Source organism: Hemiscyllium ocellatum, chromosome 25 (genome assembly GCF_020745735.1).
Source record: "Hemiscyllium ocellatum isolate sHemOce1 chromosome 25, sHemOce1.pat.X.cur, whole genome shotgun sequence".
In the NCBI taxonomy this organism is placed as follows: Eukaryota; Metazoa; Chordata; class Chondrichthyes; order Orectolobiformes; family Hemiscylliidae; genus Hemiscyllium; species Hemiscyllium ocellatum.
This window is the reverse complement of record NC_083425.1, coordinates 57326312-57350554: the sequence shown is the minus strand read 5'-3', so window position 1 is coordinate 57350554 and position 24243 is coordinate 57326312. Positions and strand designations below refer to the sequence as shown.

At 43.7% G+C, this 24243-nt stretch overlaps 1 protein-coding gene across 1 annotated transcript in view; it reads left to right on the top strand.

Annotated features, from left to right (window-relative positions):
* pkd1b (polycystic kidney disease 1b) overlaps nt 1-24243 on the top strand; it is a 228309-nt gene that overhangs the window by 79692 nt on the left and 124374 nt on the right. Inside the window, exons 17-20 of the mRNA XM_060844405.1 lie at nt 986-1139; nt 10391-10646; nt 12245-12440; nt 17311-17478. Coding sequence (XP_060700388.1) covers nt 986-1139; nt 10391-10646; nt 12245-12440; nt 17311-17478 — 774 coding nt within the window. The remainder of the gene's footprint in view (nt 1-985; nt 1140-10390; nt 10647-12244; nt 12441-17310; nt 17479-24243) is intronic.

The window sequence follows — 24243 nt, the reverse complement described above, 5'->3', positions numbered from 1 at the left end:
AGGTTGATCTTAGATTAAGATAAATGCTCGGCATAACATTGTGGGCCAAAGGGCCTGTATTGTGCTGCACTGTTCTGTATTCTTTGTCCTATGTTCTAACAGTGTAAGTACAATCTTTATATCACTGTTTTGCAAAGGTGAGCTTTGTTCAAACTTATCCTAACCTGCAACAAGTTCTGTTCATGCAACACTCCATGTTTACTGTTGCACACTGGCTGTCCAACCGATAAATGTTCAAACTGTCCATGATATCCCATTCTTGTGTTCCTCTGTAGAAAATGCAGGAGCCAATAGTACATTGGTATTGTTGTGGATTAGTAATCCAGAAACCCAGGGAGTGCTCTGAGGATACTTGGTTACAATGGTAGATTGAGGAGTTTAAGTTCAGGGAAAACAGAACTTAAAATTAAAAGTCTGATGGTGCCCATGTAACTACTGGTGATTGTTGTTTTTAAAAAAAAGTCTGGCTCACTATTGTTGGCAGCTGTACCTTCACTGGCTCCTGGTGAAGGGTCCTGCCCAACACATTGCCTCATCTGCTCCTGAATGCTGCCTGACCTGCTGTGCTTTTTCAAGCGCCATACTTTATTGACCCTTCACTAAGTTAGATTTACAGCTTTAGAATTCCTCCCTTAAACCCCTCTTCTTCTTTTTCTCTATTCTTTTAAACCTACCTCTCTGACAAAGAATGTGATTACCTGTCCTAGAATCAAACCTCAATATTAATCTATACCTTCAGGACAGGTGAGAACTCATTAACAAACCAAAAAGATAGTTTTTTACAAGAATTAGAAACATCTTTGTCACCATCCTATTTCAAACCCTTATTCAGTTTGCAAAGCCCTCTTGGACACCTGACCTCAGTGGGCACTCTTTAAATCCATTTCTCTATCTCGAGGATTCCCAGCTGCCAACCCAACAATTTTAACTTTTGCCATGAGGTCACGTCTTACCCTGATGATTTAGAATTTCACTTTCTCCCCAGATCTTGAAGGTGCCCAGGACCCAGACCCTTTTGTCCGTCTTCATGTCAACAACCCACAGTTTAATGGATCCCTAGATAATGCAACAAGAGGAATCATTCTATATCCCACTAGGGAACGTTTAAGTGTCGAACACACCATCTTCCTATCTCCTGAGTGAGTACAATTGTTGTTATTGGGAATAGAGTTGATTCTAAACTTCCAGTACAGACTCCAGCAGCAGTTTTAGAAACCAGTTTGCGCAGTTACGCGAATGATGTAATTATAATGAGATCTTTTATAACCAGGTGTCTCCCACAAAGAAGGCAGTTGCTGGAGACCCCTCTTTACCGGATGGAATGGGCAATACCTGACCATTGTGTCTCGTCATTCTTGGTACTTGATATCCTAGGATCACACAGTCATAAACAATTGTCCAGCTGTAGCTCTTTGGAAAGATCAAACTGAAAATGCTGGAAAAACTCAAAAGATCTGTGGATAAAGAAACAGAGTTAATGTTTCACTTTTGCCCAGACTGAAACACTTTGTATACAGGGGAGTGGATTTCAATGCGGAAGCTGTATATGAAACACCTGAGTATGACTCAACAGTTGCTAAAACATTATTTTACAATTCATTCATAGGATATGGGCATTGCTGGTTGGGCCAGTCTTTACTGCCCATCCCTAGTTATCTTTGAGAAGGTGAGCTGCCTTCTTGAACTGCTGCAGTTCACTTGGCATAGGAAGACCCACAATGCCCTTACGGATGGAATCCCATGATTTTGATGTAGCAACATGGAAGGAATCACTGAGGTGTTATGGTGCAGTAGGAGGCTCATTGTGTCTCAACCTGTTCTTCAAATGAGTGTCACTACCTAGTGCCAATCTCCTGTGTCTTCCCTAAAATCTGACAAGTCCCCAGGTTCTGATAATCTACATCCCAGAGTACTAAAGGATATGGCCCTGGAAATATTGGATGGATTGGTGGATATCTTCCAGGATTTGAAAGATCCTGGAACAGCTCAATGAGAGAGAAGAATGGCACATAAGATATATTTGGATTTCAAGAAGGTTTGTGATTAGAGGATATTGGGCAAACTTAGATCAAGTGGGCGGGGGTAATATATTACCATGGATCAAGAACTGATGGACAGGCAGGAATTAGAGATTGGGAATAAATGAGTCTTTTCCAGATGGGAGGAGGTGAGTAGTGGGTGGCCACAAAGGATCAATGCTTGGACTCTAGCTCAAGTCATTGAGGTGCAGAGACAAGGCCTTTCAGCCCATTGAGACTGCACTAGCCAATAACAATCACTGAACTATTCTAGCACCTTAGTCGACTTCTTTATATGCCTGAGCATCATAAGTGCACATCTAAATACATTTTCAATATATTGGCGGTTTCTGCCTCTACCGCTCCTATAGATAATAAGTTTCTGGATGCTCACCACCCTTAAATCTATGCCCCTGGTCAATGATCCTGTCATGAAGGGGAAAGTGTCTTTATGTCTACCCTTTTTATACTTGTAAAGATTTTATATATTTCTACCATGTCCTCTCTCAATCTCATCTGCTCTAAAGAAGATAGGTCAGGCAGCATCCAAGGAGCAGCAGAGTCGACGTTTCGGGCATGAGCCCTTCTTCAGGAATGAGGAAAGTGTGTCCAGCAGGTTAAGATAAAAGGTAGAGAGGAGGGACTTGGGGGAGGGACAATGGAAATGCGATAGGGAAAGGAGGTCAAGGTGAGGATAATAGGCCGGAGTGGGGTGGGGGCGGAGAGGTCAGGAAGAAGATTGCAGGTTAGGAAGGCAGTGCTGAGTTTGAGGGATTTGACTGAGACAAGGTGGGGGAAGGGGAAATGAGGAGACTGGAGAAATCTAGGTTCATCCCTTGTGATTGGAGGGTTCCTAGGCGGAAGATGAGGCGTTCTTCCTCCAGCCGTTATGTTGCTATGGTCTGGCGATGGAGGAGTCCAAGAACCTGCATGTCCTTGGTGGAATGGGAGGGGGAGTTGGGGAGTTGAAGTGTTGAGCCAATGGGTGGTTGGGTTGGTTGGTCCGGGTGTCCCAGAGGTGTTCCCTGAAACGTTCCGCAAGTAGGCGGCCTGTCTCCCCAATATAGAGGAGGCTCCACTGGTCCTCATCTACCACCCCACCAACCTCCACATACATCGTATCATCCATTGTCATTTCCGCCGCCTCCAAATGGACCCCTCCACCAGAGATATATTTCCCTCCCCTCCTCTATCAGCGTTCCGAAAAGAGCACTCCCTCCGTGACTCCCTCGTCAGGTCCGTACCCCCACCAACCCAACCTCCACTCCCGGCACCTTCCTCTGCAACCGCAAGAAATGTAAAACATGCGACCACACCTCCCCTCTTACTTCCATATCCGCCACAAATTCACCTGCACCTCCACACACATCATTTACTGCATCCGCTGCACCCGATGTGGCCTCCTCTATATTGGGGAGACAGGCCGCCCACTTGCGGATCATTTCAGGGAACACCTCTGGGACACCCGGACCAACCAGCCCAACCACTCGTGGCTCAACACTTCAACTCCCCCTCCCACTCTGCCAAGGACATGCAGGTCCTTGGACTCCTCCATCGCCAGATCATAGCAACATGACAGCTGGAGGAAGAGCGCCTCATCTTCCGCCGAGGGACCCTCCAACCACAAGGGATGAACCTAGATTTCTCCAGTTTCCTCATTTACCCCCCCCCCTCACCTTGTCTCAGTCAAATCCCTCAAACTCAACACCACCTTCCTAACCTGCAATCTTCTTCCTGACCTCTCCGCACCCACCCCCACTCCGGCCTATCACCCTCACCTTGACCTCCTTCCACCTATCGCATTTCCAATGCCCCTCCCCCAAGTCCCTCCTCCCTACCTTTTATCTTAGCCTGCTGGACACACTTTCCTCATTCCTGAAGAAGGGCTCATGCCCAAAACATCGACTCTGCTGCTCCTTGGATGCTGCCTGACCTGCTGCGCTTTTCCAGCAACACATTTTCAGCTCTGATCTCCAGCATCTGCAGTCCTCACTTTCTCCTCTAAGGAAGACAACCCCAGTCTCTCCAATGTCTCCTGACAACTGATGGTAGAAAGCAGAGGATAATAGTGGAAGGATGCTTGTCAGCTAGGTAGATGAAGGTGGGGCTGAAGGAGAGGAGGGTGAAGCAGATAGGTAGGAAGGGAAGATGGACAGGGTGGTTAGGGGTAGCCAGTGGAGGAGGCCCAGGGCCTACATGTCCTTGGCAGAGTGGGAGGGGGAGTTGAAGTGTTCGGTCACAGGGCGGTGGGATTGTTTAGTGTTTGTGGCCCAGAGGTATTCTCTGAAATGTTCCACAAATTGGCATCCTGTCTCCCCAGTGTAGAGGACACCACAACGGAAGCAACGGACACAGTAGATGATGTGTGTGGAAGTACAGGTAAATCTCTGTTGGATGTGCGAGGATCCTTTGGGACCTTGGACGGAAGTGAGGGGGGAGATGTGGGTGAGGGTTTTGTACCTCTTGTGTTTGCAGGGAAAGATGCCTAGATTGGAAGGTGGGTTGGTGAGGGGTGTGGACTTAGCAAGGGAGTCGCGGAGGGAATGGTCTCTCTGGAATGCATATAGTGGTGGCGAGGGAAATATATCCCTGGTGGTGGAGTCTGTTTGTAGGTAATGGTAGAGGATGATACAATGTATCCCAAGATTGGTAGGGTGGAAGGTGAAAACCAGGGGAGTCTGTCCATGTTGTGATTGGAGGGATGGATTCAAGGGCAGAGGTAGAGGCAGTAGAGGGGATGTGCTGGTGGGCATCGTCAACCATGTGGGAGGGAAAATTGCGGTCTTTGAAGAAGGAAGCCATCTGGGATGTTCTGTGGTGGAATGTGTATCCTCATACACTCTCAGACTGTCTGCCATATTATTTACCACCTCCTCAATTGCTGTATCATCCATGAACTTGCTGATCAACCCTCCAAATTCAAGTCTAAATCATTTATGTATCGTACAAACAACAAGGACCTCAACACTGAGCCTATGGAACCCCACTAGATATAGATGTCCAGTCACAAAAACACTTGTTGACCATGACCTCTGCTTTCTGCCACTCAGCCGATTCAGAATGCAATGAGCTAAATTTCCTTGGATCTCAATAGGCTCTTACCTTTGCTATTAGTCTCTCATGCAGGACCTTATCTAGACCTTTGCTAAAATCCAAGTAAACCGCACCAAAATCATTGCATTCCTCTACATACTGGGTGACCACTTAAAAATAATTCAGTCAAGTTGGTCAGGCATGACATTTTGTGACAAAACCATGCTGATTGCTTCTCCAAATATATATTAAATCTGCCCCTCAAAATTGCTTCTGACTGTTTCCCCACCACTGAGGTTAGACAGATGGGCCTGTAGCTTTTTGGTTTATCCCTTGCTTCATTCTTGAATAATGTTACCACATTGGCTGTCCTCCAATCACCTCTCCTGTAGTCAAAGTGTGCCTCTACTCTTTCCTCCCTTGTCTCACTCAACAACCTGAGATAAAGTTCACCCAACCTTTTTTAAGCCTGCCAGAGCATTCAGAATCTATGCTGTTGATTTCCATGACAACATCGTCCCTCTCAGGAGTATTCATTTAGAAGTCTATTTATACCCTCCAGCTCCAAGCTTAAATTGTTACTGTGGACCTTAATAGGTTCTTAGTTAGTCCGTTGTTATCCTTTTACCCTGAACGTTTAGGATTTTTCTTTATTTTGCCTGTCATTTTTCTTTCATGCCTTCTTTTTGTTCCCCTAACTTCATTTTTTAAGTATTCTTCTTGTACATTATACCCTCCTCCGTTGTTTGAAACCTCGGTATCTGCCGTGAGTTTACCTTTTTGTATTTATCCAATGATGTTTATCCCAGGGTTCAGAGGATTTGTTTGGTCACAGGTAGTGTCTTTCTTAGAATCTGCTGGCCCTTTATTTTCTATACATCCTTCTTGAATGCATCCCGCTGTTCCGATGCAAATTTACCTGAAGGTATCTGCCAATGGTGCATTCTGTCCAAATCATATTAAAATCAGCCTTCTCCCAGTTTAAATCTTAAATTTCAGGCCCATTGTTGCCCATTTCCATAATAATTTTGAATAGGAGAAAACAAAGAAAATTACAGCACAGGAACAGGCCCTATGACCCTCCAAGCCTGCGCTGATCCAGATCCTCTATCTAACCCTGCCGCCTATTTTCAAAGAATCTGTATCCCTCTGCCCACCGCCCATTTATATATCTGCCTAGATACATCTTAAATGACACTATCATGCCCGCCTCTACACCTCCGCTGCCAACATGCTCTGGGCACTCACCACCCTCGAGTAAAGAACTTTCCATGCATATTTCCCTGAAATTTTTCCCCTCTCCACCTTGACCTTGTGACTCTCAGTAATGAATCCTCCACTCTGGGAAAACACTTCTTGCTATCCACCCTGCCTATACCTGTCATGATTTTGTAGACGTCAAACAGGTCCCCCCTCAACTGCTGTCTTTTTATTGAAAATAATCTTAATCCACTTAACCTCTCCTCATAGTTCGCGCCCTCCATACCAGGCAACATCCTGGTGAACCTCCTCTACACTGTCTCCAAAGCATCCACATCCTTTTGGTAATGTGGCAACCAGAACTGTATGCAGTACAGGGCGACCGCCGTATCCATGGAATCGGTTTCCGCGGTTACAGTCACCTGTGGTTTACTGTGGCCTGAACATATTACATGGAACATTCCAGAACCAGGGAGCAAGGTGCTGTCGGGAGGCAAATTTCCCATTTAAAGAATGGGTTCGCTACGATCTGTGGTTTCAGGCTTCTGCGATTGGTCTTGGAACATATCTCCTTGGGTACGGGGGCACTTCTGTATTCCAAATGTGGCTGAACTGAAGTCCTATACAACTGTCAAATGACCTGCCAACTTTCATACACAATACTCCATCCAGTGAAGGAAAGCATGCCGTATGCCTTCTTGACCACTTTACTGACCTGCATTGCCACCTTCAGGGTACAATGGACCTGAAAACTCAGATCTCTCGGTACATCAATTTTCCCCAGAACTTTTCCATTTACCATACAGTTTACTGTTGAATCAGATCTTCCAAAATGCATCACCTCGCATTTGCCCAGATTGAACCCCATCTGCCATTTCACTGCCCAGCTCTCCAGTCTATCTATGTTCTGCTGCATTCTCTAACAGTCCCCATTCACTGTCTGCTACTTCACCAATCTTAATGTCATCTGCAAACTTGCTAATCATACCAACTATGCCTACATCAAGATCATTTTTTTATATGTATATAATATCACAAACAACAGTGGTCCCAGCACGGATCCATATGGAACATCAGTGGTCATAGTTCTCCATTTTCAGAAACTCCCTTCCTAGACTATTCTCTGTCTCCTGCTGCCCAGCCAGTTCTCTATCCATCTAGCTAGTACACCCTGGACCCTATGCAACTTCACTTTCTCCATCAGCCTGCCATGGGGAACCTTTACAAATGCCTAACTGAAGTCCAAGTATATGACATCTACAGCCCTTCCCTCATCAATCTACTTTGTTATTTCCTCAAAGAATTCTACTAATTCTTGGTAAGACATGACCTTCCCTGCAGAAAACCATGCTGCCTATCACCAAATGTAAATAAATCCTATTCCTCAGTATCTTCTTCAGCAGCTTCCCTACCACTGACGTCTGGCTCACTGGATTATCCATGCTACCCTTCTTAAACAAGGGGACAACATTAACAATTCTCCAGTCCTCTGAGTCCTCACCCATGTTCAAGGATGCTGCAAAGATATCTGTTAAGGCCCCAGCTATTTCCTCTCTTGCTTCCTTCATTAACCTGGGATGGATCCCATCTAGACCTGGGGACTTGTCCACCTTAATGCCTTTTAGAATGCCCAACACTTCCTCCCTCCTTATGTTGACTTGACCTTGAGTAAGGAGAAAGTGAGGACTGCAGATGCTGGAGATGAGAGCTGAAAAATGTGTTGCTGGAAAAGCGCAGCAGGTCAGGCAGCATCAAAGGAGCAGGACCTTGAGTAATCAAATATCTGTCCTAAACCTCAACATCTGCCATGTCCCTCTCCTCAGTGAATACTGATGCAAAGTACTCATTAAGAAGCTCACTTATTTTCTCTGACTCCACGCATAACTTTCCTCCTTTGTCTTTGAGTGGGCCAAGCCTTTCACTTGTTACCCTCTTGCTCCTTATATATGACTAAAAGACTTTGGTATTTTCCTTAACCCTGTTTGCTAAAGGTATTTCATGATCCCTTTTATCCCTCTTAATTCCTCATTTCAGATTGGTCCTACTTTCCCGATATTCTTCCAAAACTTTATCAGTTTTCAGTTGCCTAAATCTTATGTTTCCCATTTGATTTCCTTACTTAAAGTTAAGTCCAGGACTGCGCCCTCGTATAGGGCCTTGGATGAGGAACCAAATGTAATATTTCCAGGTTTGTTGATGACACCAAACTAGATGCAAGTTTGAGTTATTTGGAGGATGGAAGGAGGCTTCAGGGTGAGGAGACAAGTTGAGTGTGTGGGCACATGACAATGTAGAGAAATATGAGGTTATATGCTTTGTATGAAAAATAGAAAGGCAGAGTATTACTTAACTGGGGATATATTGGAAAATGTGAAATGCAAAAACATCTGTACATCATGTCAGTCAATGAAAGTAGACAGACAAGTGCAGCAAGCAGTTGTGAAGGCAAATGGTTTGTGGCCTTCATTGCAAGAGGAGTAGGGATGTTTTGCTGAAGTTATAAAGGATGTTATAATACTGCACCTTGTTTATTGTGTGCAGTTTTGGTCTCTCTCCTTAATAGAGGAAGATGATTGTCAGAGAGGGAGTGCAGTGAAGGTTCACCAGGCTGATATCAGGGATGGCAGGGCTATCCTTTGAGGTGAGATGATTTTGACTGGACCTGTATTTACTGGTAGAATGAGAGAGGATCTGACTGAAATGTATTAAATTTTAACATAGCTGGCCAAAATAGATGTACGGAGGATGGTTACCCTGATTAAGGATCTTGAAACAGATGATGTAGGAAGGGTAGGCCATTTTGGACTGAGATCAGGAAGCATTTCTTCAGGCAGAATGGTGAAACTGTGGAATTCCCTAATACAGAGGGCTGTAGAAGCCAAATCACTGAATATACTCAACAAAGAGGCAGATAATTTTTGAGATATTAAAGGCATTATGGGATATGCAAAGAAAGAGTGAATGTAACGTTGAATTAGAAGATCAGCCATAATGAATGGTAGAGCAGGCTTGAAGGGCTGATTGGCCTACACTGCTTCTGGTTTCTAAGTTTATCTTAAAAAAGAATTAGTCAATTGGAATCGAGAAGCAAACTCTCCACTGGTTTGGGGCGGCACGGTGGCACAGTGGTTAGCACTGCTGCCTCACAGCGCCTGAGAGCCGGGTTCAATTCCCGACTCAGGCCACTGACTGTGTGGAGTTTGCACGTTCTCCCCGTGTCTGCGTGGGTTTCCTCCGGGTGCTCCGGTTTCCTCCCACAGTCCAAAGATGTGCGGGTCAGGTGAATTGGCCATGCTAAATTGCCCGTAGTGTTAGGTAAGGGGTAAATGTAGAGGTATGGGTGGGTTGCGCTTCGGCGGGTCGGTGTGGACTTGTTGGGCCGAAGGGCCTGTTTCCACACTGTAAGTAATCTAATCTAATGGTTGGAGTCATACCTGGCATATAGGAAGACGGTGCTTTTGTTGGCAATTGATCATCTTATTCCTGCAATATTACTGCAGGAATTCCTCAGGATAGTGTCCAGCAGTTTCATCAATGACCTTCCCTCCATCATAAGGTCAGAAGTGGAGACGTTCACCAATGATTGCAACTCCTCAGATAACGAAGTTGCATTTGAACAAGACCTGGACAGTATCCAAGCTCAGGCTGACAAATGACAAGTAACAATCGTGCCACACAAATTCCAGGCAGTGCCCATGTTCAGTAAGAAACAATCACCCCTTTATATTCAAAAGTGTTATCATTGCTAAATCCCCCTGCTGTCGACATCCTGGGGGATTACCATTGACTAGAAACTGTGTTGGAATTGCCACATAAATACACTGGCTATAAGAGCAGGTCAGAGGTTGGGATACTACAGTGAGTGACTGACCTCCTGATTCCCTAAAACCTGTCCAGCATCTACAAGGCACAAGTCAGCAGTGTGATAGAATACTCTCCAATTTCCTGGATGGGAGCAACTCCAACAATGCTCAAGAAGCTTGGCACCATCCAGGATAAAGCAGCCATATGATTGGCATGCACTCATCAGAAAATCATCTGTTGAAGAAAGATCATTTCCCGGGCCTGATGTCTTTAGTTTTTCTGTCTCCTTGAGGGTGGGACCATTAAACGTACCCACTAACTCCTGGTTGTTGCAGGGTGTATGACAGCACCACCGAGCAGTTGTTTGTCACCGTTTCCAACTGCTTCTCTTCTGCCCGAGTCGACATCACAATCACCACCTATACCTCGCTGTGCCAGTACTTCGATTTCCAGAGTTTGCAGTGGAGGACAGAAGGCATTGTGCCCACACGGTGGACCAGGCTGGAGGAAGCTGTGTGCCTCACTCGGCATCTCACTATCTTCGGGGCTAGCCTCTTTGTGTCTCCAAACGCGGTGGAGTTTCTTGCACCGGTATGTATATTCTCCACGCTATTGTTCTTGCATATTTCAACAAGGCTTCCAGTCAGAAGTATTTTGCCAATTAAACCACGAAATATTCCTCCCATGATCTATCCTCCCTGTAAATCTCCCTGTTACATAACCTCCTAATAACACACCTCTATTAAGCAGAGACTGTCTAAAGGTGTGTCCCTAAGGAACAGACAATACTTTACAATAGACTGATATAGGAGAAGTGAGGACTGCAGATGCTGGAGATCAGAGCTGAAAATGTGTTGCTGGAAAAGCGCAGCAGGTCGGGCAGCATCCAAGGAGCAGGAGAATCGATGTTTCGGGCATGAGCCCTTCTTCCGGAATCTGAAGAAGGGCTCATGCCCAAAACGTTGATTCTCCTGCTCCTTGGATGCTGTCTGACCTGCTGCGCTTTTCCAGCAACACATTTTCATTTTCCAGCAATAATGCACATCCAATCTCGTTCTTTCTAAAACCAGATCTTTGTTATTGGCAAAGTATTCCATGTGGCAATCTATAGCTGTAACTCACCAAAATAATTCACTACACTTTGTGTATTATAAGCTGATTTAGGTTTCATTATTTTCTTCATTTCTCTAACCCGTAACCATTCCCCCTTATTCCCATATTATGGAACTATTTGCTTCTCCAGGACTCACTTTATGCACCATGTTCTCCTCTTTTAATTCTTTAGGCTAATGTCCATTTCCCTCATGATTTAGTTTAAATTCACCCCAACACTCCACTGAAGATCTCTGTGAAGGCTCCAGTCCCAGTGCTGTTGAGGTGCAACACATCCCCTTTGAATACAATGCATGCGTTTTGCCCCAGAACTGTCCTCAGTGCTCCAAAAAGCTGAAGTCTTCCCTTCTGCACCATGTTTCATGCCATGCTGACTCTTCCTATCTTCCTATTCCAAGCACGCTAAGATAAAAGGTAGGAAGGAGGGACTTGTGGGAGGGGCATTGGAAATGCGATACGTAGACTGATAGGTAGACAGAATAGATTGATATATCACAGTTTTACTGAAAGTTCCTGTTAATCTCCAGTTTCATAGCAATTGTCTACTTTAACTCCTATTGCTAAAATTGTACACACTAACACTTCAAACATTAGGGACACTGTTACAAGGCCTTCATATCCAATGACGGTGATACTACACCAGGATTTGCCACTGCTGTGTCAGTTGCACTGGTGCTGCAGTGCCCAATGGGAGCTAATTGGCAAGAATCTCCTCTTAAAATTGACATGGGTCACTTGTGACTGGAGTGCAACTGATAGCAGCCCAATGGGACTTTGTGGTGACTTTTTCAAATTTAATTCATGTATTGAACCCATAAAGATGGGGGTTTGGGATTTGGGGACACACAGGATTATTTGAGGTTAGGGTTATGAGGTGGGGGGTGGTGGTAATGTTGCTGCCTTTGTCCATCAGGGTGACATCTGCCTATTTCTGCAGCAGCCAGTCCCAGGCTCGGTGTGTGATCTTTGAGAACCAGCTGGTTCAAGACAGTTGCCACAGGCAGCCCATAGAGTGGAGCTGTCAGGACTCTGTGGCTGTCGTCCAAGTTCTCACATGGACTTTTTGTGATTTGCAGGCAGACAGGCCAGTGCGGAACATGGTGGTGGCAATCAGCTGTATATTAGTATTTGCTGTCTACGTTGTGACGGTACTCATTGCCCACAAGTTGGACTACATCGATATCAACCGTGTTGGCATTATCCCACTCTGTGGACAACACGGGCACTATAAGTATGAAGTCATGGTGAAAACTGGCTGGTGCAGGAATGCAGGTAAAATACTTAATAACAGTATCAACCCAAGCATCAGACAGAAACATGATACTGTGAAAATAAGAGTCACAGATGGATCTAAGATTTTGTCTTCTAGATATCTTCCTCCTCTCTCTCTCTCTCTCTCTCTCCCCCACATGATGGTCAGGTGCAGAAACTCGGCAAAACCATTCCTGGACAATGCAAGCAGATAGGTTCATAACAGATATATGTAGCAACTGCTCTAGTTAAAAACAGAAATAGGAGAGACCATTCCTTGAGAACTCATACAATAGATTCCTGGTCAAAGTGAATTTCAGAAGCTCTGTTGTGCAAGTCTTTATTGTTACTTGTCTTGTTATAACTGGGATGGGAGGACTGTGCTGATAAACAAGCCCCACCACTTCACCAGTCACACCATGAAATCCATGTTTTGATTTAATCACCAAAATGGCCAATTCCATTCTTTGCGCTTTCATCCTGGGTAAAAGAAACATTCACCTGACTTCTTTAATGAACTCCAAATAATGCATTTCTTCTTAACAAGATTTATTTTTAAATTAAGCAGCAACTGCTGATTAATTTCTAAGCAATGGTCCAGAATTAAAATTCTGTCTCCTTAGTTCCAGACAGACACACATACACAACACAAGAAGTCTCTGTAGAGTTTTTGTTTTAACGAGTCAAAAGGAAACCAACAACTTCTGTGTGCTAAGCATCTGGAAGCAAAGGACAAAATCTCTTGATTGCTCGCACTAGTTTTCCTATCAATGAAACTTAATTTGGTCTCAGCCGTGGATTGATTTTTACTACATTCTAGTTGATTGGAATCAGAATTGGACATTTACAGTATACCATTTCATTGGCAGACAGAAATGCCTGTGGTCCAGAAACATCTACTGAACAACAGGATTTCAGGAGAATAGCCTTTGGCTTCAGGGATACGTCATTTACTGACTCCTGGATCTGTAAAATAGAATTCTAAATCCAGAGAGGGTTGTTAAACAACCATTAGCATAGGGGAGAAAGTGAAGACTGTTGATGCTGGAGATCAGAGTCAAGAATGTGGTTCTGGAAAAGCACAACAGCAGGTCAGACAGAATCCGAGGAGCAGGAAAATTGATGTTTCGGGCATAAGTCCTTTATCAGGAATATGGACATTAGCATAGGAGACATTAGTCTTCCTCAAAAGCTAGTTTTTTTCCCCACAATTTAATGCAATAAACTGTTATCTGCTTGAAAGCTTTGATTAGCTGCTTCTTCATAGCCACTTGATTTCCAGTGAAAACAGCAGGTGGCTTCATTTCCGAAAAATCACATGGTAAAACCCATTTCTAACCAGCGAGTATCCAAATAGTTCAAACTGTTCCAGGCATATGGAGAATGGATTTCCAACAGTCTGCATATGTTTGTTTCCATAGTAACCTCACAGTTCCAGCAGATCACTTGGGAATTCATAACATTAAGATGAATTGGATGAGAGCAATGGGGGATATACTGAATCCAGGGTTGCGGGTGGGTTATGTGTGACTGAATTGTTTGGGAGAGGTTGATGACCATCTCCTTGTATTTAATATCTTCATGATTCCCTCTGGGTGCTGATGGAAATGTTCCAGTTTCCTGTTAGGTGCTGATCATTAACATATAGTGAGCAGTGTCAGATAATCTGTATACCAGTAATCTCTGTCCCCATTAAAGGTGAAGCCTTAAAGGAGCTCTCTCAGCCCTCACTCACCTCCACATTGATGATTTAAGACCAATCTGAGAGTCCTGAGCTGAAGGTTTAAATTTCAGTGCTGCAGAGAAATTAATGTGGCAGTCACGCATAACTGATCAGCTTTAGCCCCACCAAATCACCATGACCTTTTTTATGCTTAAATATTAACCACCGCCAGTAAAACACTCGTGCAGTCAATTGCTGGATCTGCTTTATATGTATTTTTATATTTATTTCTGAAAGTGTTATTATACACAGCCAAATGGCTTCCCTAACAGCACATCACTGACTTTTTTTGTGTTTTTAAGCACCAACTACAACCAGTAAAACACCTATGCAGCCAATTGCTGAGTCTGCCTTGCATTTCTTTAAGTCAGCCTGTCCAGGTGTGTTATGCACAGATGGGATTTGAACGTGGACCTCTTGCTCCTGAGGTAGGGACATTAGCACTGTACCACAGCAGTCTGTAACTTCTTTTTTTTGCTTATATGTGGAAATGTTCTTACAAAGCATTCCCATCATCAAAACACTGTGTTTTTTTGTTTTTAACTATTAACCACCACCAGTGAATGACTCGTGTAGTTAATTAAACACTGATATGCAAAGCCCATTATAGGCAAAGTAAATCATTAAAAGTGAGGGTGGTGGAGGGGAAGTGGGAAGGGGCTAAATCAAAATGGAGTTGGAGAAGAACTAAAACATTGCCTCCCCCATGGTGCCCACTCTCTCGAATGGCATCGAAGGCATTGATGGATAATTTTTCTTCTTTTTTTGTATAGCCCAGAAGTGTTATCACACATAACTGAGTGAATTTCCTACCACCAAAACCATAGTGTCCTTTTTTTTGTGAAGTACTAACCACCATCAGTGACCACCTGAGGGTCTGCTTTTTTTAAAAAAAAAATTTCTTTTGTGATCGACCTGTTCAAAATTGTTATTACACACCTCTGAAACTGGTAGGAATGAACCTGGATCTCCTAGCTCAAAGATAGGGATACTAACAGAATGTTACTTGATCCCATAGTGGGATCTGCTTTATTCTTTTCAAATACTCCACAGTGCAATTACACACTGTGGCCTTCCCACAACAAAAAACACCGTGACTTTATTTTGTGATTTTCTTAACCACTAACCTCCACTGGTAAAAATACCTGTGCAGCCACTTCAGTATTTATCAATGTCCATTGTGGGGGGCAATGCAAAACATCAAAAGTGAAGAGGTGTAAGGAGAGAAGGAGGGGCAGGGTCTGCTTTATATTTTCTAAGCAATCTATGCAGCGATGCTATCTCACAGCTCGGGAGCATGTGGAATTTGAACCCATGCCTCCCAATCCAGGGTGGGAAGGTCTAATTTATAATCTTTCTAAATTTTCAAAACTTTTACCAATATTTCTAATCAACCTGTTGAGATGTTTTAGTACACACCTCTGGAACAGGAGGTATTTGAACCCAGGCCTCTCAGTCAAGATAGTCTGCAATTTTTTTTAGATCCTCTACAGTGCAGAAAGACCGTAAAACCAGAAGACATAGAAGCAGAAATTAGGCCATTCAGTCCATCTGCTCCACCATTCAATCATGGCTGATAAGTTTCTCAACTCCATTCTCTCACTTTCTCCCCATAACCCTTGATCCCCTTGACAGTCAAGAAACAATCTATCTCAGTCTTAAATATACACAATGACCTGGCCTCCACAGCCTTCAGTAGCAATGAGTTCCATACATTCATCTTTATTTGGCTGAAGAGGTTTCTCCTCATCTCAATTCTAAAAGTTTTTCCCATTGCTTTAAGGCTATGCCCTTGGGTCCTAGTGTCTCCTACCAATGGAAACATCTTCCCAACATCTACTCTGTCAAAACCATCTAGTATGCTGTATGCTTAAATCAGATAACCCCCAACCACCACCACTCATCCTTCTAAACTCCATTGAGTATAGACCTAGAATCCTCAAACGTTCCTCATATATTAAGCTTTTCATTCCAGGGACCATTCTTGTGAACCTCCTCTGAACATACTCCAGGGCCAGTACATCTTTCCCAAAACTGCACACAATATTCCAAATATGATCTGACTAGAGCCTTATTGAGCCCCAGAAGTACATTCCTGTTTTCATATTCAAGTCCTCTCAAAATAAATGCCATCATTGCATTTGCCTTCTTAACTACTGACTCAACCTGCATGTTTACCTTGAGAGAATCCTGAACTGGAACTCCCAAGTCTCTTTGCAGTGAAGAATCTGAATTTTCTCCCTATTTCAGTAACAGTCCATGCCTGTATTCTTCCTACCAAAGCGCATGACCTCACACTTTTCTACGTTGTACTCCATCTGCCATTTGTTTGCCCACTCTCCTAACTTGTCCAAATCTTTTTGCAATCTCCCTGCTTCTCAATGCCATCTGTCCCCCTACCTATCTTTGTATCATCTGCAAACTTAGCCAAGAATGCCCTCAATTCCTTCATCTAGATTGTTAATGTACAAAGTGAGAAGATGTCCCAACACTGGGCCTTGCAGAACACTACTTGTCATCTGCTGCCATCCTGAGAAGGATACTTTTATCCCCACTCTCCGCTTTCTGCCAGACAGCCAAGCTTTTATCCATGCTAGCACCTTGCCTCGAACACCATGGGCCCTTATTTTACTCAGTAGTCTCTTGTGCGGCACCTTGTCAAAGGCCTTCTGATAAGATACATTGGCTCTCCTTGGTCTTGTCTCCTCGTTATTTCCTGAAAGAGTTCCAGCAGATGTCAGGCATGTCCTACCTTTGATGAAACCATCCTGATTTTTCCATACACCTCCAAGTATTCAGAAATCTCATTTGCATCATCAAGACTGCACCCGAAGAGCATCCCAATCAGGCCTTGACCTTTCCCTGCATTTATCACCTCTCGCACATCCCTGAACATTATGGACAATTTAGCTTGGTCAATCCACCTAATGCACACATCTGTGGGTGTTGGGAGGAAACCGGAGCACCCAGTAAAACCTACACAGACACGGGGAGAACATGCAAACTCCATACAGCCAGTCGTTCAAGGGTGGCTCTGTGAGGCAGCAGGGTTAACCACTGAGTCACCGTGCTGCCCAATCACAGAGCACATTGGAGTTAACCTCAGTGCCCTGGCAAATATTTGGTCATGAAGAGTGCTGTAACACTGCAAGTTGTTTCTTTCCTCAGGTACAACAGCTCATGTGGGTATCAGTCTGTATGGCTTGAACAAGAGTGGGTCCCGCCACTTGGACAAGGAAGGAGCATTCCAGAGAAACAGTCTGGACATTTTTCAGATTGAGACAGATGCCAACTTGGGTGAGATCTGGAAAATCCGAATCTGGCATGATAATACAGGTAGGCGCAAATAAGTAAATTGAAAAGTTCTCTGGGTTAGCAGCAGCTGAAGCGATCAATCACTGATTTACCAGCTGAATGCTAAATTTGCTTAGCTCTCCATTGACTTGTAACGTTTAACACATTATATTGCTTCATGAAGACTGACCACTATTTCACATTCAATAGATCATCACTGATAATCTTGTTAGCATCAGGCAGCGGATTGACCCAATTTTGCTCAGGGCATCTGTTATCTGATTTAGTATTGAGTCACAAAAAATGATATAGATGGACATGGGATGCGGTAGTGCTTCTCGCCTGAGAATAGCTCTTTTTCACTGTTTAGTTCCAGAGTTTATAGCAAGGGAAAAGGCCCTTTGATCCATCATGTGGTGATCATCAAGCACCTACCTACTCCAATTCGTTTTTCAAGCACTGGATCTGTAGCATTGCATTTCAACTGCACATCAAAATACTTTATAAAACTGGGAGCTTTCAACTATACTAATGGGTTCACACCTTAAAAGTTGATCTTGCCTTTCTTTTTTCTCCTACTCATGAGACTCGTTCTGTATTTGTATCAATTTTCTATTTTTATTGCAGCTTTTAGTTTTGCTGTGTAAATGTCACTCATGTGATGAAGTATATACTCAATGTCATAATTTTAGGACATAAACATTGTCAGGAGTAGGTGGTACTGCCAGCTCAGTCCCAGTACATCAACACAAGCCATCTCTGATTAACTAAACCAGTGGCTCTCAAAGTAATGTGGAGATTCTCAATCTGGAGACCATTTGCAGACTTCATCAATTTTCCAGGGTATCCATGAAATAATCTTTCTAGTGGAGAGATAAAAATGCACATGGGAAATAAGAAAGATGGAATGACACCAGTTCTATTCAGTATACATTAACAGTGGTTACTATTTAAGTTGAGGAGAAAGTGTGGACTGCAGATGCTAGAGAGTCAGAGTCAAAATGTGTGGCGGTGGAAAAGCACAGCAGGTCAGGCAGCATCCAAGGAACACGAACATTTTGGGCATAAGCCCTTCATCAGGAATGTGGAGGGGAAAGGGGGCTGAGAGATAAATCGAGGGTTGGACTGGAATTGGGGAAAGGTAGGTGGGGTGACGATAGCTGGATGCAGGCTGGACGTAATTGTGATTGATCAGTGGGGAGGGTGGAGGGGATAGGTGAGAAGGAAGATGGACACGTAGGACAGGTCAAGAGGGCAGTGCCGAGTTGGAGGGTTGGATCTGGGATGACGTGGAGATTTGGAAATTGGTGAAGTACATTTTGAAACTAGACTGTTTAAACTAATTCAGCAGAAGGATGGACACTTGATTGTAGTCCTAGTGTCCAGGAGGTTGAGAGTACTGAGGTCAGAAATAATGTTTCAAGATCGCAAGAGTGCACTGGCAAGCAAGAAGTTGGTTTGAAGTGTGTCTGCTTCAATGCCAGGAGCATCTGGAATAAGGCAGGTGAACTTGCAGCATGGGTCGGTACCTGGAACTTCAATGTTGTGGCCATTTCAGAGACATGGATAGAGCAGGGACAGGAATAGTTGTTGCAGGTTCCAGGATTTAGATGTTTCAGTTAGAACAGAGAAGATGGTAAAAGAAGGGGAGGTGTGGCATTGTTAGTCAAGGACAATATTATGGTGGCAGAAAGGATGTTTGAGGACTCATTTACTGAGGTATTTTGAGCTGAGGTTAGAAACAGGAAAGGAGAAGTTACCCTGTTAGATTTCTATCGGCCTCTGAATAGTTCCAGAGATGTAGAGGAAAGGATTGAAAAGATTATTTTGGATAAGAGCGAAGGTACCAGGGCAGTTGTTATGGGGGACTTTAACGATCCAAATACTGACTGGAAACACTATACTTTGAGTACTTCAGATTGGTCAGTTTTTCTCCAATGTGTGCAGGAGGATTTCCTGACACAGTATTTAGATAGGTCATCAAGCAGTGAAGCCACATTAGATTTGGTAATGAACCGGTCCAGGTGTCAGATTTGGAAGTAGGTGCACACTTTGGTGATAGTGACCACAATTCGGTTATGTTTACTTTAGAAATGGAAAGTGACAGATATATACTGCAGGGCAAGAGGTAAAACTGGGGAAAAGGCAATTATGATGCGATTAGGCAAGATTTAGGATGCACAGCATGGGGAAGGAAACTGCAAGATGGGCACAATTGAAATGTGGAGCTTATTCAAGGAGCAGCTGCTGCATGTCCTTGATAAGGATGTACCTGTCAGGCAGGGAGGAAGTGGTCAAGTGGGGGAGCTGTGGTTTAATAAGGAAGTTGAATCTCTTATCAAGAGGAAGAGGAAGGCTTATGTTAGGATGAAATATGAAGGCTCAGTTTGGGCACCTGACAGTTATAAGCTAGTCAGGAAAGACCTGAAGAGAGAGCTAAGAAGAGCCAGGAGGGGACATGAGAAGGTATTGGCAGATAGGATCAAGGAAGACCCTAAGGCTTTTTATAGGTGTATCAGGAATAAAAGAATGATGAGACTAAGATTAGGGCCAATCTAGGATAGTAGTGGGAAATTGTGCATGCAGTCCGAGGAGATGGGCAAGTGCTAAATAAATATTTCTCATCAGTATTCACACTGGCAAAAAAACAATATTGTCGTGGGGAATACTGAGATTCAGACTACTAGACTAGATGGGATTGAGGTTCACAAGGAGGAGGTGTTAGCAAGTCTAGAAAGTGTGAAAATAGATAAGTCCCCTGGGCTGGGTGGGATTTATCTTAGGATTCTCTGGGAAGCCAGGGAAGAGATTGCAGAGCCTTTGGCTTTGATCTTTATGTCATCGTTGTCTACAGGAATAGTGCCAGTTGACTGGAGGATAGCAAATGTTGTTCCCTTGTCCAAGAAGGGGAGTAGAGACAACCTGGTAATTATAGACTAGTGAGCCTTACTTCAGTTGTGGGTAAAGTGTAGAAAAGATTATAAGAGATAGGATTTATAATCATCTACCACAGAGTAAGCTGATTAGGGATAGTCAGCATGGTTTTGTGAAAGGTCAGTTGTGCCTCACAAACCTTATTGAGTTCTTTGAGGCGACTAAACAGATAGATGAGGGTAAAGTAGTTTATGTGGTATATATGGATTTCAGAAAGGCCTTTGTTAAGGTTCCCCACAATAGGCTATTGCACAAAATACGGAGGTATGGGATTGAGGGTGATTTAGTGGTTTGGATTAGAAATTGGCTAGCAGAAAGAAGACAGAGGGTTGTGGTTGATGGGAAATGTTCATACTGAAGATCAGTTACGAGTGGTGTACCACAAGGAACTGTTTTGGGTCATTTGGTCAAACTGTTGTTTGTCATTTTTATAAATGACCTGAATAAGGGCATAGAAGGATGGATTAGTAAATTTGCGGATGACACTAAGGTCGGTAGAGTTGATAGTGATGTTGTAGGTAACAGAGGTGACGTACATAAGCTGCAGACCTGGGCTGAGAGGTGGCAAATGGAGTTTAATGTGGAAAGGTGTGAGGTGAGCACTTTGGAAGGAGCAACAGGAATGCTAATGGAAAGATTCTCAGTGTCCATGAACATGGATCCCTGAAAGTTGCCACCCAGATGGATAGAATTGTTAAGAAGGTATACGATGTATTAGGTTTCATTGGTAGATGGAAGTCTAGTAGTTTTGGAACCACTAGACCATGTTGCAGATGTACAAACTCTGTACTTAGAGTATTGTATACAGTTTTGGTCTTCGCATTATAGGAAGATGTGGAAGCTTTGGAAAAGATGCAGAGGAGATTTACTCGGATGTTGCCTGGTATGGAGGAAAGGTCTTATGAGGAAAGGCAGAGGGACTTGAGGCTGTTTTCATTAGAGAGAAGGAAGTTAAGAGGTTGTTTGAGACATATAAGATAATCAGAGAGTTAGATAGGGTGGACAGTGAGAGCCTTTTTCCTTGGATGGTGGTGGCAAGCACGAGGGGACATAGCTTTAAATTGTGAGGTGATAGATATAGGACAGATGTCAGAGTAGTTTCTTTACTCAGAGAGTAGTAGGGGCATGGAATGCGCTGCCTGCAAAAGTAGTAGACTTGCCAACTTTAAGGGCATTTAAATGGTCATTGGATAAACATATGGATAAAAATGGAATAGTGCAGCATAGATAGGCTTCAGATTGGTTCCATCGGTTGGCACAACATCGAGGGCCGAAGGGCCTGTACTGCAATGTAATGTTGTGTGTTCTAATATTGATACTGTGTAGTTGTAGGGTCCCAAGGCAGAAGATGAGGCATTCTTCCTCCATTTGGTGGGTGGCTTTAATTTGGAGGTAGAGGAGGCCCAGGATTTGCATGTCCTTGGGGGAGTGTGAGGGGGAGTTGAAGTGGTTGGCCACAGGGTATTGGGATCAGTACATGTGGACCGGAGATGTTCCCTGAACTGCTCTGCGCGTTGGCATTTTGTCTCCCCGATGTAGAGGAGACCACATCAAGAGCGACAGATGCAGTAAATGAGGTGGGTGGATGTACATGAAAATCTCTGCCAGACTTGAAATGATCCTTTAGGGCCTTGGACGGAGTTGAGGGGGTGGTGTTGGTGCAAATTTTATACCTCGTGCGATGGCAGGGGAAGGTGCTGGGTGTAGAGGATGAGTTGGTGAGAGGCGTGGACCTAATGAGGGAGTCACAGAGGGAATAGTCTCTGCGTAATGCAGATAGGGGTGTGGAGGGGAATACATTTTTGTTGTGGGGACTGATTGTAAGTGGCAAAAATGGTGGAGGATAATGCACTGTGTCTGGAGATTCATGGGGTGGAATGTGAGGACCAGGGGTTGGGGTGAGTGGGGGGGTGGGGGGGGGGGGGGGGGGGGGGTTCTATGCTTGTTGCAGTTAGAGGGATGAGATTCAAGGGCAAGTGGAGGGAATGTGATGGAGAGCATTGTTGATCATGTGGGAGGGGAGATTGCAGCATCAACAATGATTGTACCAGTTTCCAAATCTCCCCTTGCACCATCTCATCTGAGATCCAGCCCTCCAACCCTCATTGCCCTCTTGACCTGTCCTACCTGTACATCTTCCTTACCACCTATTCGCTCCACCCTCCCCACTGACCTATCACAATTACCTCCCAGCTGAATGAAGGGCTTATGCCCAAAACGTCGACTCTCCTGCTCTTCGGATGCCTGACGTGTTGTGCTTTTCCATCACCACACTTTGAGTCTCCCTTGTAACTACAGACTGAGAAGAGGTGGGAGACCACCTGTTACACATGCACTTTCGGACTCTTGTGTTGAACAAATGTCACTGTAAGTACATCTTGACCTACTCAATATTACCAGCATTTCCTGTAGTTACAATGCGGAGGTCAAACTTCTCTGTTAATTAAAACCAAGCTCCCAGAAAAGCTCACCCCACCTTGTAATCTGTTAAAAGTGTGAGGGAGTAAAAGAGAACTCCTAACTTGCACTATTTAAAGAAAAATAACAGTTTATTTTCCTAACAGAACAGTAAACAAAACTGAACACTCTTTCCCCTAACTGGCCACAATCCTATTAACATGCTGTTCCAAATACACAATTATTAAACATTACATTAACTTAATCTCAATCCACATGATCTCAGTCTTCTCCACTATCTTCATCCTTATATCTGCTGATCTCCCTCAGTCATCTTCATTTTTTTTACTGTGATTATATATTTATAGAAAAAGGAACCTTTGATAGAGAGTATCTTCTAATTTCTTTGAGATCAAGATTTTAAATAGGCAGTTAGCTCTCTGGCTCGACGGCAATTGGTCTGCTGTCTGGTCAAATTTCAAAATGCCCTTTTTTTTAATACCTCCAACATCATTCCCTGTCATTTGGTCCGATGTTGTAAAAGCAATAGATTCAAACTCGATTGGGTTTTAGTATCCTAGGCATAATTTAAACTAATTGGTTAAATTTGAATTGTTGTCAAAACAGCAATCAAGACTCAGATACATGTAGCAAATGGCTGTTAAATGGGTACCTATTTTGGATACCTAGCCTTTGCATTCAGGCAGCTGAACCTGCATTTTAAATTTGGGAGTATTTTCTGAATATTGAAGTGAACTTAAAGTGAACATACTTGCTTTCAACTTTGTAACACTTTTGATAATAATATCACCTAAGTTTGATCTTTATCATCATGGACAATCTGTCAGTTTGACTAAGTTATGTGTTGCTCAGTGGTTAGCACTGATGCCTCAACGCCGGGGATCCGGGTTCGATTCCCACCTCTAGCAACTGTCTGTGTGGAGTTTGCACATCCTCCCTGTGTCTGCATGGGTTTTCTCCAAGTACTCTGGTTTCCACCCAAAATCCAAAGATATACAGGTTAGGTGAATTAGCCATGCTAAATTACCCATTGTGTTCAGGGATGGTTAGGTGCATTAGTCAGGAGAAATGTAGATTAATAGGGTAAGGGATTGGGTCTGGGTGAGTTACTCTTTAGTGTGTCTTGTTGGGCCTATGGCCTGTTCCACACTGTAGGGATTCTATGAAGTTTATTGCATGATTAACCAGCATTGAGAAACTGAACTGGATTTGCACAGGCCTGGAGAAGATCAGATCTTCTAGAGTGACAGGCTTGAGGTGTTGAATGGCCTGCCTCTATTTCTTTCTTCTTTGTAACGGCAGGGATAGAAATTCAGATGTTATGTGGAAATTTCACAATTAAAACAGTAACCTATTTTGAGCTAACTGATATCAAAATAAAGTGGGATAACTGTTAATAGTGATTAATAGCTTTTGTATTAGATATGATGTGTGATCTTAGTTGGCATGAATGGC